This window comes from Oncorhynchus mykiss, chromosome 12 (assembly GCF_013265735.2).
Source record: "Oncorhynchus mykiss isolate Arlee chromosome 12, USDA_OmykA_1.1, whole genome shotgun sequence".
NCBI lineage: Eukaryota > Metazoa > Chordata > Actinopteri > Salmoniformes > Salmonidae > Oncorhynchus > Oncorhynchus mykiss.
Window position 1 is genome coordinate 38053892 of NC_048576.1, and position 15072 is coordinate 38068963.

The window sequence follows — 15072 nt, forward strand, 5'->3', positions numbered from 1 at the left end:
CAAACCATTTCTGTACGCACCTCGCTTTGTGCATGGGAGCATTGTCATGCTGAAACAGGAAAGGGCCTTCCCCGAACTGTTGCTGCAAAATTGGAAGCACAGAATGGTCTAGAATGTTATTGTATGCTGTAGCGTTAAGATTTCCCTTCACTGGATCTAAGGGGCCTAGCCCGAACTAACAGGACCAGACCATTATTCCTCCTCCACCAAACTTTACAGTTGGCACTATACAATCGGGCAGGTAGCGTTCTCCTGGCATCTACCAAACCCAGATTCGTCCATCGGACTGCCAGATGGTGAAGCGTGATTCATCACTCCAGAGAACGTGTTTCCACTGCTCCAGAGTCCAATGGCAGCAAGCTTTATACCACTCCAGCCGACGCTTGGCATTGCGCATGGTGATCTTAGGCTTGCTCGGACATGAAAACCCATTTCATGAAGCTCCCGACGAAAAGTTATTGTGCTGACGTTGCTTTCAGGCGCAGTTTGGAACTTGGTAGTGAGTGTTGCAACCGAGGACAGACGTTTTTACGCGCTACGCACTTTAGCGGTCCCGTTCTGTGAGCTTGTGTGGCCTACCACTTCGCGGCTGAGCCGTTGTTGCTCCAAGACGTTTCAACTTTACAATGACAGCACTTACAGTTGACCGGGGCACCTCTAACTGGGCAGAAATTTGACAAACTGACTTGTTGGAAAGGTGGCATCCTACGACAGTGCCAAGTTGAAAGTCACTGAGCTCTTCAGTAAGGCCCTTCTACTGCCAAGCTATGGAGATCGCATGGCTATGTGCTCGATTTTATACACCTATCAGTAAGGGGTATGGCTGAAAAAGACAAATCCACTAATTTGAAGGGTGTCCACATACTTTTCTATCTATAGTGTACATGGCTAGACTTTCATTCATTTCATTTAAGAAATGTTTGTTTCAACTCCACCAAAAATGGCACATAGCTGGTGAAAGAAGGCTACGCTTGGCTACTTCAGAATGCTGTTTGACTGTCTGGAAGAAACTAAAAGCACCTAAGATGAATAACAAGCATAGTTTCTGCTGCCTGCATTTTCTGGTTGCTATAGGAACATGAGTGTAGTTGAAACCACAGAAACCCTGAATATGTGTAATCATTGCTTGAGTGTGGGGAACTCATGCCAGGGTTATTCCCCATGTGCCATGCTGAATAAAGATGAATTCTCTTTTTAATCCATGTTCTGCCAGCCACAAGCGTACTGAAACATACTGTACTCTGAGTTTTTATGATGTGCCTTATATGTCCATGTAAGAATTGGACAGAATATATTTTTTATATAAATGTGCATATTTGAGTCTTATGTGTCTAATTCAACTAGGCCACTACGTAAACCTGAGTGGGACAAGATTGTGTACATTTCTCAATGAGGAAATAACTAGCTAAAAGTAGCCATGCTCAATGAAAACCTAAATCTTATTGACAACTTCATGTAAGGACATATGACCATAGGGTCACTGTTTAGCCAGTTTTGTTTAACCAGCCATTTGTGTATGCATAATTGAGCAGCTTTTTCCATTGATTGGCTGCATAATCTGTCCATGTAAATTTAGCCCAAGGAGAACTTTCCAAGCCCTATTGATCATCCATTACTCATACGCTTTATGATCTTATCTCAACATCCCATTTTCTAAAAGGACTTACCAATAGATGGAAGCACAATGGAAACGGACAAGAGATCATAAATAATATGAACTACCTGATTAAAAAATATATATATATATAAATGTTTGCATATTCACACTACAGGCCTTCTGTAATCGCAATTGTAAATTGTTCAACATGCTCTTGAACAGTGCTGGAAAAAGTACCCAATTTTCATACTTGAGTAAAAGTAAAGATACCTTAATAGAAAATGACTCAAGTAAAATTGAAAGTCTAAAAGTATTTGGTTTTAAATATACTTAAGTACCAAAAGTATAAATCATTTCTAATTCCTTATATTAAGCAAACCAGATGGCACAATGTTTTTTATTTATTTACAGATTGCTGGGGGCACACTCCAACATCATTTACAAACGAAGCATTTGTGTTTAGTGAGCCGCCAGATCAAAGGCAGTAGGGATGTTAAGGGATGTTCTCTTGGTAAGTGTGTGAATTGAACCATTTTCCTGCTAAGCACTGAAAATGTAATGAGCACTTTTGGGTGTCATGGGAAAATTTATGGAGTCAAAAGTACATTAATTTCTTTAGGAATGTAGTGGAGTAACAATTGTCAAAAATATAAATAGTAAAGTACAGACACCCCCCAAAAAAACATTAAGTAGTACTTCAAAGTATTTTCACTTAAGTTTACACCACTGCTCAAATCAAGGCAAATGTTTTCCCTTATTTTGATCTCTGAATCACATTTGAGTTACTTCACTATGTCAGTATTCACATTATGCAATTTAACTGCAAATAAAGCTTTAATTTCTGTAGCTACATCAGCATAAGACCTAGCCAACCGTAGAGAAACCTCTGACTACACCCACAATATTGATCATACTACCCTCCTTGCATATCATGACATTCAAGACCAATCATAGTGGCACTATAGATTGGGATGTTAAAATGTCGCCCCGGAAGAGTCACTCTTTTCATTGTGTGCAGGTCAAGAGTAGTAAGGGCACCAAGCAAACCTGTACATACTCAAATCAGCATTCTCCCTGTATCCCCCATTGCACTGAGAAAGAGCTCTCACTCTATCACTAACCTAATAGGGTCTCTCTTCCCCCACTCCACCCTTCTTAATCACCCCATCCCAGATTGAACTTCATTAACATTGCCCTCCTGCCTCACTGGCTCCCTATCTGACAGAAACACCATTTCGGGCCCACTCAGGGATAGCTGCTACTCTGCAGCCCTGTCAGCAACGTGTCCTGGCTGAGTGAGAAGGTGGAAAAAGAAAGATAAGTTATTTATCAGCGGACTTGAGCCCCAGTGTAATCCAACAGTGGCAGGGTAGGGAGAGAGGGAGATGCAAAGAGGGAATGGGAAAGAAGGGGATTGAAGAGAGAGGAAGGGCTTACAGTAGGCAGCCTGTCCAGTCTTCCCATTCCACCCTACTGATGAGAGGCTCCAACCCTGCGTCCTTGGGCTCGTTTGGGTGCCCCCCCGCTGCTTTGGCGTTAACGGGAGAGAGAGATGAAAGAGAGCGAGAGGGTGGGGCTGCTAACCCAGTCCTCCCCTCCCCCATATTCAGACCCCTCACTGCTTTCCTCATCCTTTTTATTCTGCTCAGGCTCAGTGCTAGCCCTCCAGCAGCACTACATCTAAGACATGTCACTTTTTGGGAGAGCAAAACTACTGTACAATACACTCTATGTACCATAACATTCACAATAGTTGTATGGAAATTTGGCAAAAATGTTGTACATTTTTCAAACGGTACCAATTCTTTGAGATCTAAGTTTCCATTGTGCATACTCACATCTACTGCATCGGATAAATATTTAGTGCCTTTACACGTCTTGGAATTGTGAGGTGGCTGTGGAACATTTATACATAATAAACCACAACATTAATATTCAGAGTAGACTAAGATGTGAAAGTATTATTTTAACTTTATTTAACTAGGCAAGTCAAAAGGCCTTTGTGGGGACGAGGGCTGAGATAAAAATTTAAAAAGATGACAAAACACATCACAAGAGACAACACAACACTACATAAAGAGAGACCTAAGACAACAACATAGCAAGGCAGCAACACATGACAACACAGCGTGGTAGCAACAAAACATGGTAGCAGCACAAAACATGGTACAAACATTATTGGGCATAGACAACAGCACAAAGAAGGTAGAGACACAACAATATATCACGCAAAGCAGTCACAACTGTCAGTAAGAGTGTCCATGATTGAGTCTTTGAATGAAGAGATTGAGATAAAAGTATCCCCAGGCTTCAGAAATAAAAAGAAACCAGACATACGTCTCATGTTTAATTATGAGCATGAAAAGGTTTGAACCTGACTTCACAGACATGTTATGCTACTTTGATGTTACCTGACTGGATCCACCACAACAGGCTAACAAATGATTCAAATAATTATACAATGAATTTAGAATTGGGGTGTGAGCATGCATGTAAATGTGCATCTGAACATACTGAAACCAGAACAACATGTTGGATGTCCAGTGCATATTGCCTTGTTTGGGGGGGAAATCTTTACACCTATTTGAATGTACTCTCTGCTGGTAAAATGTAGGCCAACATTCAATTAAATGTGTTTTTATTGTATTTTTTAAACATAGCCTGTAATTACATTCCCGGTATCCATTAACAGGAAAGACCCTTTGTGAATATGGAGCCTGGGGTTCCAGCCATGGACATCACACAACTGTATGATCACTGCTGGGACTCCCACCAAGACCATACTGTCAGAGCAGCCCACTGTCAAACCAGCTACTTATCAGTCAGTCAACATCATACAGCATTAGACATCACAGACAAGCCTAGACTGCATCTGACTTAGAGACCATGATGAGAAAGGATTGGAATGATTTAAATTATACCTGATTTAAATCAGATGCAATTGCACAATTACACTTTTATTCATTCAAAATTATTAAAGTGTTGTACATTTAATGATTTTGCCAAAAAGATAATACGGCAACGAATCAAAAATAATTCACACAGTACAATGGCACTGCTTGGTCAATTTACATTTGAGATGGCAATAACAAACCAATGCTTCCCCCTTGTGGTGACTATGGCTCCAAAGTTCATTCACTAATTAACATTCATTTATAAAAAATAAAAAATGCTTTTCAAAGAACCAGAGTTAAGACTGGGAGATAAAAATAAAAAGACTAACTGCTTGAGCCTCTTACTACTCAAATTGTGGATAATATATATTTAGAATGTATAGTAAACCATCAAAAGGTAAATATATCAAACCAAAGATGAATTGAGGTTTAAAAACTGCTCACATTCTTGTTTGTAAGACTTGTGTCTGACAAATTGTATAATTGTTAATACATCCAAAGGCATAGAATTCTATTTGTCTTTTGTCTGACAGAGGGTGCTATTCCAAGTCACCTGCAACCTACCCATCTCACAACACCACTAACAAGTATTTTACACCATGTGGGTCCATCCCACTGACGAGTTCTCATTCAGTCTTTTGCTTTTCTTATTGATCTCTCCAAAGACAGCCTGCAGTTTCTTGACTGACTGCATCATCACACAGAAGCTGTTGTGAAAGCTGCCCATTCCCTCTTGCATCCATGCTGCCTGTAGTTCTCCAATCCATCTCAGGATCCCATCCAGCTGCTCTTGGACCTCTCTTTGCTCCTCCAGTTCAGCCAGCAAGGCCTGCCTGGCACACACCTCCACTTGGTACGCTTGTTGCAGCTCTGCCAGGGAAGACTCCAGCTTAAGAACCTCCTCTAAACGTTGAGGGTACTTTTTGTGTGGCTGGTCTTCAGGCAGCAACACATTTGGCGGGACTGAGAGGACGTTGTTGACCAAAACGGTTTCCATGCGACCAGACAGACGCTTGAAGCGTTCCTGAAGGAATATCTGCAACTTTTGGGTGCATTCTCTTGCCCTTAAATGTAGTTGCTCTTCCTTTGGTTCAGTCCCGCTTAGTTTTCTCACGAACACTGCTTCTACGACAAGTAGCAATTCATTCAGGCAGTCCTGAAAGGCACTGTATACTCTCACCATGCAGGTCTGAGGGGTGAAACCAAAGAACTGTGCCTCGTACAGCTCGAGGGAGGAGGAAGACGTTGCCTCCTCTAGAAAAAAAGAAGGCAAAATATTGTCTTTACATTGGGATGCACAGGGTTCATTCATATTTTGACAGATAAAATTTCCTTGACTTTTAACCAAATTTCCATGACAAACAGTTGGTGGCATTACCAACAATTGGCGCTTCCTTTTTATACGTACATAAAAAAGTTAGCGTAATGTGATAGACACTGGAAGGCTGCTCTCTGATCCCATGCACCATTTCCTGTCGCTGTGCAAGGCACTTACACTTACTTACGTTCGTTTCGTCAAAAATAGTTTAAATTATTAATGGAAAAAGCAAATCATTCAAAAATAGCAAATCAACTTTGTATGGCCTTATTTGCAAGTGTCGGTGGAATTTTTGGGGGGACATGACAAAAACAACGCATACAAATAATAGCTAAACAGCGAACTATAGAACAATATATGTTTTTGAATTGGCTACCTAGTTAGTCTGTTCTCTATAATATTTTATAGGCTACGTCAATGTGCGACTCTCTCTCTCTCCTTGGGCAAAGGCCCACTCTTCTCGCACACATGCATAAATTACTATTATATATTTTTTAATGTAACTAGGCAAGCCAGTTAAGAACAAATTCTTATTTACAATGACGGCCTACACCGGCCAAACCCGGACGACGCTGGGCCAATTGTGGGCCGCCCTATGGGACTCCCAATCACGGCCGGTTGTGATACAGCCTGGATTCGAATCAGGGTGTCTGTAGTGACGCCTCTAGCACTGAGATGCAGTGCCTTAGACCGCTGCACAACTCGGGAGCATCACATGCAAGTGATGCGCGCAAACAGACACTAAAGTGTCATGCTGATCCTGGCTGATATGTCTATTTTTTATTTGATTGATCAAATATTTAGAAAATGTGCCTAAATAAAACTACATTAAAAGAAATTATAAAATTCATTTTCATGACTTTTCAGATTTTATAATTTTCCCAAAATGTTTCTTGGCCTGGAAAACAATTTTAAAATGCCATGACTTTTCATGACAGTACAAACGCTGGATGGAGAACTGTATTTATATTGGTTAATCCTGCGGTCTGTCTATTCCTTCAACGACCACATTGGAAATAGGGCCCAAGTTCTGTACAGTGTGAGTTCCTCTTGGCTCTAATGTGCTTTGTACAAATTTAACCAGTCAAAACATTTACAACTGGCTGATTCTCTCCTTTCCCCTGGTTGTAAAATGTGTTGCTGATAAATAGAAAAGTGTTCAGACATTATGATCTGGTTGGATAACAACAATAATCACTTTTTATAGTTAACCTCAGGTTTATAGCAATAAAAATACAATCAACTGACCAAACATTCCTGTACTGTAGTTAAAACTACCTAGCTAGCTAGCTATGTTGTTTCACAAAATATGTCATGCAATAGCTATTAAAAATACAGTATCACCTAGTCAGACTACTACTCTGTTCCAGCTGGCTGATGGGCGTTAATACTCTGAACAAAAATATACAACTGCAACATGAAAAGAGTTGGTGCCATGTTTCATGAGCTGAAATGACACCCGGTGAGGGTAGGAAACCACATCTCCACCCCGCTGAGCCTCAACACTGGGGCCCCAAAAGGGTGCGTTCTCAGCCCTCTCCTGTACTCCCTGTTCACCCATGACTGCCATGGCCATGCACGCCTCCAACTCAATCATCAAGTTTGCAGAAGACACTACAGTGAGGTTTGATTACCAACAACGATGAGACAGGGCGGAGGTGAGGGCCCTCAGAGTGTGGTGTCAGGAAAATAACCTCACACTCAACATCAACAAAACAAAGGAGATTATCGTGGACTTCAGGAAACAGCACAGGGAGCACCCCCCAAACCACATCGACGGGACAGTAGTGGAGAAGGTGGAACGTTTTAAGTTCCTCGGCATACACGTCACAGACAAACTGAATCGGTCCACCCACACAAACAGCGTGGTGAAGAAGGCGCAACAGCCACTGCCTGTTCACCCCGCAATCATCCAGAAGGAGAGGTCAGTACCAGTGCATCAAAGCTGGGAACGAGAGACTGAAAAGCAGCTTCTATCTCAAGGCCATCAGACTGTTATAATTATCATGGCGAACATATCACCATGGTAAAACTTGCATTACTGTAGATCTGCAATAATTTGATGGTCAAACTTGCCAGCCAACCAGAAAAGCAAGGTGAAACAATTCAGGCATTCTTGAAAATCAGAACAATATTTTATAGCTTAAAAAATATATTTTGCAAGACATATGCATTTTAATAGTTAAGGTGACATCACGTGTCCCGGGTACATTCAAAATGATTCGGCAACCATAATATATTCCAAAAACACCGTTTCCATCATCATGTCACAATAAAGTTCGCCCTCTGTCGAACAGATAAAAATTGATATCGATCTTTAGTTTAGAAAATGTCTCCCATCTGCCGTTTCCATTACACGTCGCAATTACATTTATTTTGTCGAATAAACCTGGGTTAATAGAAACCTGCCTAGCATTTGTATTAAAGTTACTTCATGTGGGAGCACTGATATAATTACGGAGCATTTTCTAAAGTCAAACGAATAGCCTGCAACTAGACACGTTTAGAATACACTGGTTGTCTTCCAAGTGGGGAATTGAGGAAATATTGAAAAGTCCCTGTGCTACGCTAAACATTAGCTACCTAACATGTATCGGCTAATGAAACATCACATTAGGCCGTTACAATCTACTAGTTAATCACGCAAGCCACTTCTGAAACACCTTGCTGACCTAAGAAACAACTAGGCAAGCTAGTAGTCAGATGAATGACCAATATCTTTGGAGTAGCTAATTAGTTAACGTTAGCTGGCTACATAGTCTATTGCGATGACTACGGACGCGTCGAGGAATGCATTTTAGTGCGAAACACATACTATTGGCGTTAATGGATAGGCAACCATTTAGGCGAACATGTCAAACAAACTATTTACATATACTGGAATGTCTATTCGTAAAGAATTCATAATTTTCTTATTATTTTGCCCCTTACCCTCACTGGTTATGTACTCCGCCATTTCCAAATTTCCCGCGCCCTTTTTGTCTGTAGTCGTCATCTGGTACTACAAGATGTTGCATGCACAGTATCGCCGTCTACTTTTCTGGCGGAGCACATAACAAACACATCGTTGGTTGAACCTAGAACTCCGTGGATGAACCAGGAAGAGACGGGCTTTGTGGACCACAAGGCACAAGTACCATTGTGGAGACCCAAGAAGCCCAACGACGAACCAAATCAGCATTTTCACACCATCAATTAAAAGGCATTAAAGTACAATTTTAGTTTTATTTTGTAACTATTTGAAATAGACCACATTTCTTTGGCTGCCTTTGTAACATTTATAACTGAGAATTGAGACCGCATATTGGGCAGCTAGAATGACAAAAACGGATATTTTAAAATACTTATAGCTTCGAATTTCTAAATAGAAGGCTAGGTAGGTATGGCTCTTGTCTAGACATCACTAACGTTAATACTATTGTATCGTTATAAAATCTCCATGTCATTATGACGCAACAATAAGGCTAGAACTATAGAACCAAATAAATAACCATTTTCCTGTACATTTTTAACTCTTCAAAATTGGACGAAAATCATGAAGGAGAGGTAAGACTGAATCCGGCCAACAGTTGCGTAAGAAAATAATATGTAGCTAAAAGTGTTTATGTATCAGTAGAAAAGTAGGCCTACTCACTAGTATTAACTAGATTATACCAGGTAGCCCAAGGGTAACTGAAGTTTGAAATCTGGCATATTCAGACTTGTAAAAAAAAAATCAGAAAAAAGTTTCACACAGAATGAAAAATGATTAATACATTTCTCCACACATCAATGCAGAGAGGTGACAATATATACTGAACAAAAATATAAACGCAACATGCAACAATTTCAACAATTTTACTGAGTTATAGTTCATATGAGGAAAAAAGTAAATTCTAATAATTCATTAGGCCCTAATCTATGGATTTCACATGACTGGGAATACAGATATGTATCTTTTGGCTACAGATACCTTAAAAAAATGGCCTTCACAATTGGCTTCGTGATATTTTTGTGCATTCAAACTGCCAATCTATAAAATGCAATTGCGTTCATTGTCCGTAGGTTATGCCTGCCCATAACAACCCCACCCCCACCATGGGGCACTCTGTTCACAATGTTGACATTAGCAACCCGCTTGCTCACACGATGCCATACACATGGTCTGCGGTTGTAAGGCCAGTTGGACATACTGCCAAATTCTCTAAAACGATGTTGGAGGCTGCTTATGGTAGAGAAATTAACATTCAATTCTCTGCCAACAGCTCAGGTGGACATTCCTGCAGTCAGCATGCCAATTGCAAAACTTGAGACATCTATGGCATTGTGTTGTGTGACAAAACTGTACATTTTAAAGTTGCCTTTAGTTGTCCCCAGTACAAGGTGCACCTGTGTAATGATCATGCTCTTTAATCAGCTTCTTGATATGCCACACCTGACTTGTGGATGGGTTATCTTGGCAAAGGAGAAATGTTCACTAACAGGGATGTAATCACATTTGTGCACAAAATTTGAGAAAAATAAGCTTTTTTGCGTATGGAACATTTCTGGGATCTTATAATTCAACTCATGAAACATGGGACCAACGATTTACATGTTGCGTTTATATTTTTGTTCAGTGTAGTACCACAGTATGAGTCATAATACCCATAAAACCTAGAGGTCAAACAGGGAAATGGTTCCATTCGTTTTTCAAACATTCCCTTTTCCCATTGGGGATTTTAAGAAACATTTAAAATAAAGGCTGTGTTTCGTGTAGGCTTACCTTGGCGTGACATTTTGATAACTGTACATCTCTCGGACAAGGTGACTTTTATCTACAGTGGGGCAAAAAAGTATTTAGTCAGCCACCAATTGTGCAAGTTCTCCAACTTAAAAAGATGAGAGAGGCCTGTAATTTTCATCATAGGTACACTTCAACTATGACAGACAAAATGAGAGAAAACAAATCCAGAAAATCACATTGTAGGATTTTTAATGAATTTATTTGCAAATTATGGTGGAAAATAAGTATTTGGTCAATAACAAAAGTTTATCTCAATACTTTGTTATATACCTTTTGTTGGCAATGACAGAGGTCAAACGTTTTCTGTTAGTCTTCACAAGGTTTTCACACACTGTTGCTGGTATTTTGGCCCATTCCTCCATGCAGATCTCCTCTAGAGCAATGATGTTTTGGGGCTGTTGCTGGGCAACACAGACTTTCAACTCCCTCCAAAGATTTTCTATGTGGTTGAGATCTGGAGACTGGCTAGGCCACTCCAGGACCTTGAAATGCTTCTTACGAAGCCACAACTTCGTTGCCCGGGCGGTGTGTTTGGGATCATTGTCATGCTGAAAGACCCAGCCACATTTCATCTTCAATGCCCTTGCTGATGGAAGGAGGTTTTCACTCAAAATCTTACAATACATGGCCCCATTCATTCTTTCCTTTACACGGATCAGTCATCCTGGTCCCTTTGCAGAAAAACAGCCCCAAAGCATGATGTTTCCACCCCCATGCTTCACAGTAGGTATGGTGTTCTTTGGATGCAACTCAGCATTCTTTGTCCTCCAAACACGACGAGTTGAGTTTTTACCAAAAAGTTATATTTTGGTTTCATCTGACCATATGACATTCTCCCAATCTTCTTCTGGATTATCCAAATGCTCTCTAGCAAACTTCAGACGGGCCTGGACATGTACTGGCTTAAGCAGGGGGACACATCTGGCACTGCAGGATTTGAGTCCCTGGCGGCGTAGTGTGTTACTGATGGTAGGCTTTGTTACTTTGATCCCAGCTCTCTGCAGGTCATTCACTAGGTCCCCCCGTGTGGTTCTGGGATTTTTGCTCACCGTACTTGTGATCATTTTGACCCCACGGGGTGAGATCTTGCGTGGAGCCCCAGATCGAGGGAGATTATCAGTGGTCTTGTATGTCTTCCATTTCCTAATAATTGCTCCCACAGTTGATTTCTTCAAACCAAGCTGCTTACCTATTGCAGATTCAGTCTTCCCAGCCCGGTGCAGGTCTACAATTTTGTTTCTGGTGTCCTTTGACAGCTCTTTGGTCTTGGCCATAGTGGAGATTGGAGTGTGACTGTTTGATGTTGTGGACAGGTGTCTTTTATACTGATAACAAGTTCAAACAGGTGCCATTAATACAGGTAATGAGTGGAGGACAGAGGAGGCTCTTAAAGAAGAAGTTACAGGTCTGTGAGAGCCAGAAATCTTGCTTGTTTGTAGGTGACCAAATACTTATTTTCCACCATAATTTGCAAATAAATAAATTAAAAATCCTACAATGTGATTTTCTGGATTTTTTAAACTAATTTTGTCTGTCATAGTTGAAGTGTACCTATGATGAAAATTACAGGCCTCTCATCTTTTTAAGTAGGAGAACTTGCACAATTGGTGGCTGACTAAATACTTTTTCCCCCACTGTATATGTTTGCCTATATTTACTCTCAGATTCGAAAATGCTAATTACAGTGCATTCAGAAAGCATTTATACTCCTTGACGTTTTCCACATTTTGTTACGTTACAGCCTTATTCTAAAATTGATTAAATGTTTTTTTCCCCTCATCAATCTACACAGAATACCCTATAGTAAAATTGCAAATTCATAAAAAAGCAGAAATATCACATTTACATAAGTATTCAGACCCTTTATTCACTACTTTGTTGAAGCACCTTTGACAGCGATTACATCCTCAAGTCTTCTTGGGTATGACGCGACAAGCTTGACAAACCTGTATTTGGGGAGTTTCTTCCATTCTTCTCTGCAGATCCATTTGATGGTTTGCTCCGTCCATCTTTCCCTCGATACTGACTAGTCTTACCTTCCTCTGAAAAACATTCCCACAGCATGATGCTGCCACCGCCATGCTTCACCGTAGGAATGGTGCCAGGTTTCGTCCAGACATGAAGCTTGTCATTCAGGCCAAAGAGTTCAATCTTGGTTTCATCAGACCAGAGAATCTTGTTTCCCATGGTCAGAGTCCTTTAGGTGCCTTTTGGTGAGGAGTGGCTTCCGTCTGGCCACTCTACCATAAAGACCTGATTTGTTGTGCTTTAGAGATGGTTGTCCTTCTGGAAGGATCTCCCATCTCCACAAAGGAACTCTGGAGCTCTGGCAATTGGTGTGACAATTGGGTTCTTAGTCACCTCCCTGACCAAGGCCCTTCTCCCCCCGATTGCTTAGTGTTGCCGGGAAGAGTCTTGGAGGTTCCAAACTTATTCCATTTAAGAATCCTGTCTCGGAGTTCTACAGACAATTCCTTCGACCTCATGGCTTGGTTTTTGCTCTGACATGCACTTATTCTTCTATGATGTAATGGCGGTCCACAAACCAAAGTTAAAGGTACATGCCGCCACCTACTGTGCTGGAGTGTATGGTCAATCACGGTTTACAACATGTATTTACATTCTTTTACCTTTATTTAACTGGGGAGTTTAAGTTACGATCAAATTCTTATTTTACAATGATGGCCTACCCCGGCCATTTGTAAATCCTCCTACCTAACTCAGTACTTCTGAGAAAATAAAAAAGAGCCCTACTAACTTCTAATAGACCATCCCCATTCCCTAAATCGCTTCCAAACCCTGTCCCTCCACTTCAATCTTTCCCTCTCTTCACCATACTTACAACAATATAACACATGCTCCACCATTTCATCGACCATACACTCCAGACACAAACCATTCACATGCTTGCCAACCAGATGTAATGACGAGTTCAATGTACAATGTCCTAAGCTCAATCGAGCAAACACCACCTCTTCACTCCTAATCTGACCTTTGATTCTTGGTCCACCGACCTTTTTTTGGAGGGCATATAAATGTCTTGGGCTCAGAGTCCCATCTCTTCTGCCACACATGGAGCAAAAAAGGCTCTGATCTTACATTACATCATGGCCTCTAAACCTTCAAGCTACATACTGGACCCTATTCCAACTGAACTACTGAAAGAGATACTTCCTGTGCTTGGCCCTCCTATGTTGAACATAATAAAATGGCTCCCTATCCACCGGATGTGTACCAAACTCACTAAAAGTGGCAGTAATAAACCCTCTCTTGAAAAAGCCAAACCTTGACCCAGAAAATATATTTTTTAACTAAATCGGCCTATATCAAATCTCCCATTCCTCTAAAAAAAATGAAAAGGCTGTTGCGCAGCAACTCACTGCCTTCCTGAAGACAAACAATGTATACGAAACGCTTCAGTCTAGTTTTAGACCCCATCATAGCACTGAGACTGAACTCGTGAAGGTGATAAATTACCTTTTAATGGCGTCAGACCAAGGCTCTGCATCTGTCCTCATGCTCCTAGACCTTAGTGCTGCTTTTGATAGCATCGGATCACCACATTCTTTTGGAGAGATTGGAAACACAAATTGGTCTACACGGACAAGTTCTGGCCTGGTTTAGATCTTATCTGTTGGAAAGATATCAGTTTGTCTCTCTGGATGGTTTGTTCTCTGACAAATCAACTGTAAATTTCGGTCTTCCTCGAGGTTCCGTTTAAGGATCACTACTGTTTTCACTATATATTTTACCTCTTGGTGATGTCATTCAGAAACATAATGTTAACTTTCACTGGTATGTGGACGATACACAGCTGTACATTTCGATGAAACATGGTGAAGTACCGAAATTGCACTCCCTGGAAGCCTGTGTTTCAGACATAAGGAAGTGGATGCTAGTTCAAGGTCCCAAGAAACAAAGAGATCTTCAGTTGGATCTGACAATTCATCTTGATGGTTGTACAGTCATCTCAAATAAAACTGTGAAGGACCTTGGCGTTACTCTGGACCCAGATCTCTCTTTTGACGAACATATCAAGACTGTTTCAAGGACAGCTTTTTTCAATCTACATGACAATGCAAAAATCTGAAACTTTCTGTCCAAAAATAATGCAGAAAAATGTATCCATGCTTTTGTCACTTCTAGATTAGACTACAGCTATGGTCTACTTTCCGGCTACCCAGATAAAGCACAAAATAAACAAACTTAAAATAGTGCTAAACACGGCTGCTAGAATATTGACTAGAACCCCAAAATTTGATCATATTACTCCAGTGCTAGCCACTGGCTTCCTGTTAAGGCAAGGGCTGATTTGATGGTTTTACTGCTAACCTACAAAGCATTACATGGGCTTGCTCCTACAGTACCTATCTTTCCGATTTGGTCTTGCCCTACATACCTAGACGTATGCTACGGTCACAAGACACAGGCCTCCTTATTGTCCCTAGAATTTCTAAGCAAACAGCTGGAGGCAGGGCTTTCTCCTATATATCTAAAT

At 40.9% G+C, this 15072-nt stretch overlaps 1 protein-coding gene across 1 annotated transcript; it reads right to left on the minus strand.

Annotated features, from left to right (window-relative positions):
• Nucleotides 1-3883: 3883 nt before the first annotated feature.
• mis12 (MIS12 kinetochore complex component) lies at nucleotides 3884-8900 on the minus strand. Its single transcript, XM_021623682.2, has 2 exons — nucleotides 8741-8900; nucleotides 3884-5745 (listed from the first exon to the last, which is right to left on the minus strand). Exons 1-2 carry the CDS (start codon nucleotides 8802-8804, stop codon nucleotides 5084-5086), a joined length of 726 nt encoding a protein of 241 aa, XP_021479357.2. The 5' UTR covers nucleotides 8805-8900; the 3' UTR covers nucleotides 3884-5083.
• Between the last annotated feature and the right edge of the window lie 6172 nt (nucleotides 8901-15072).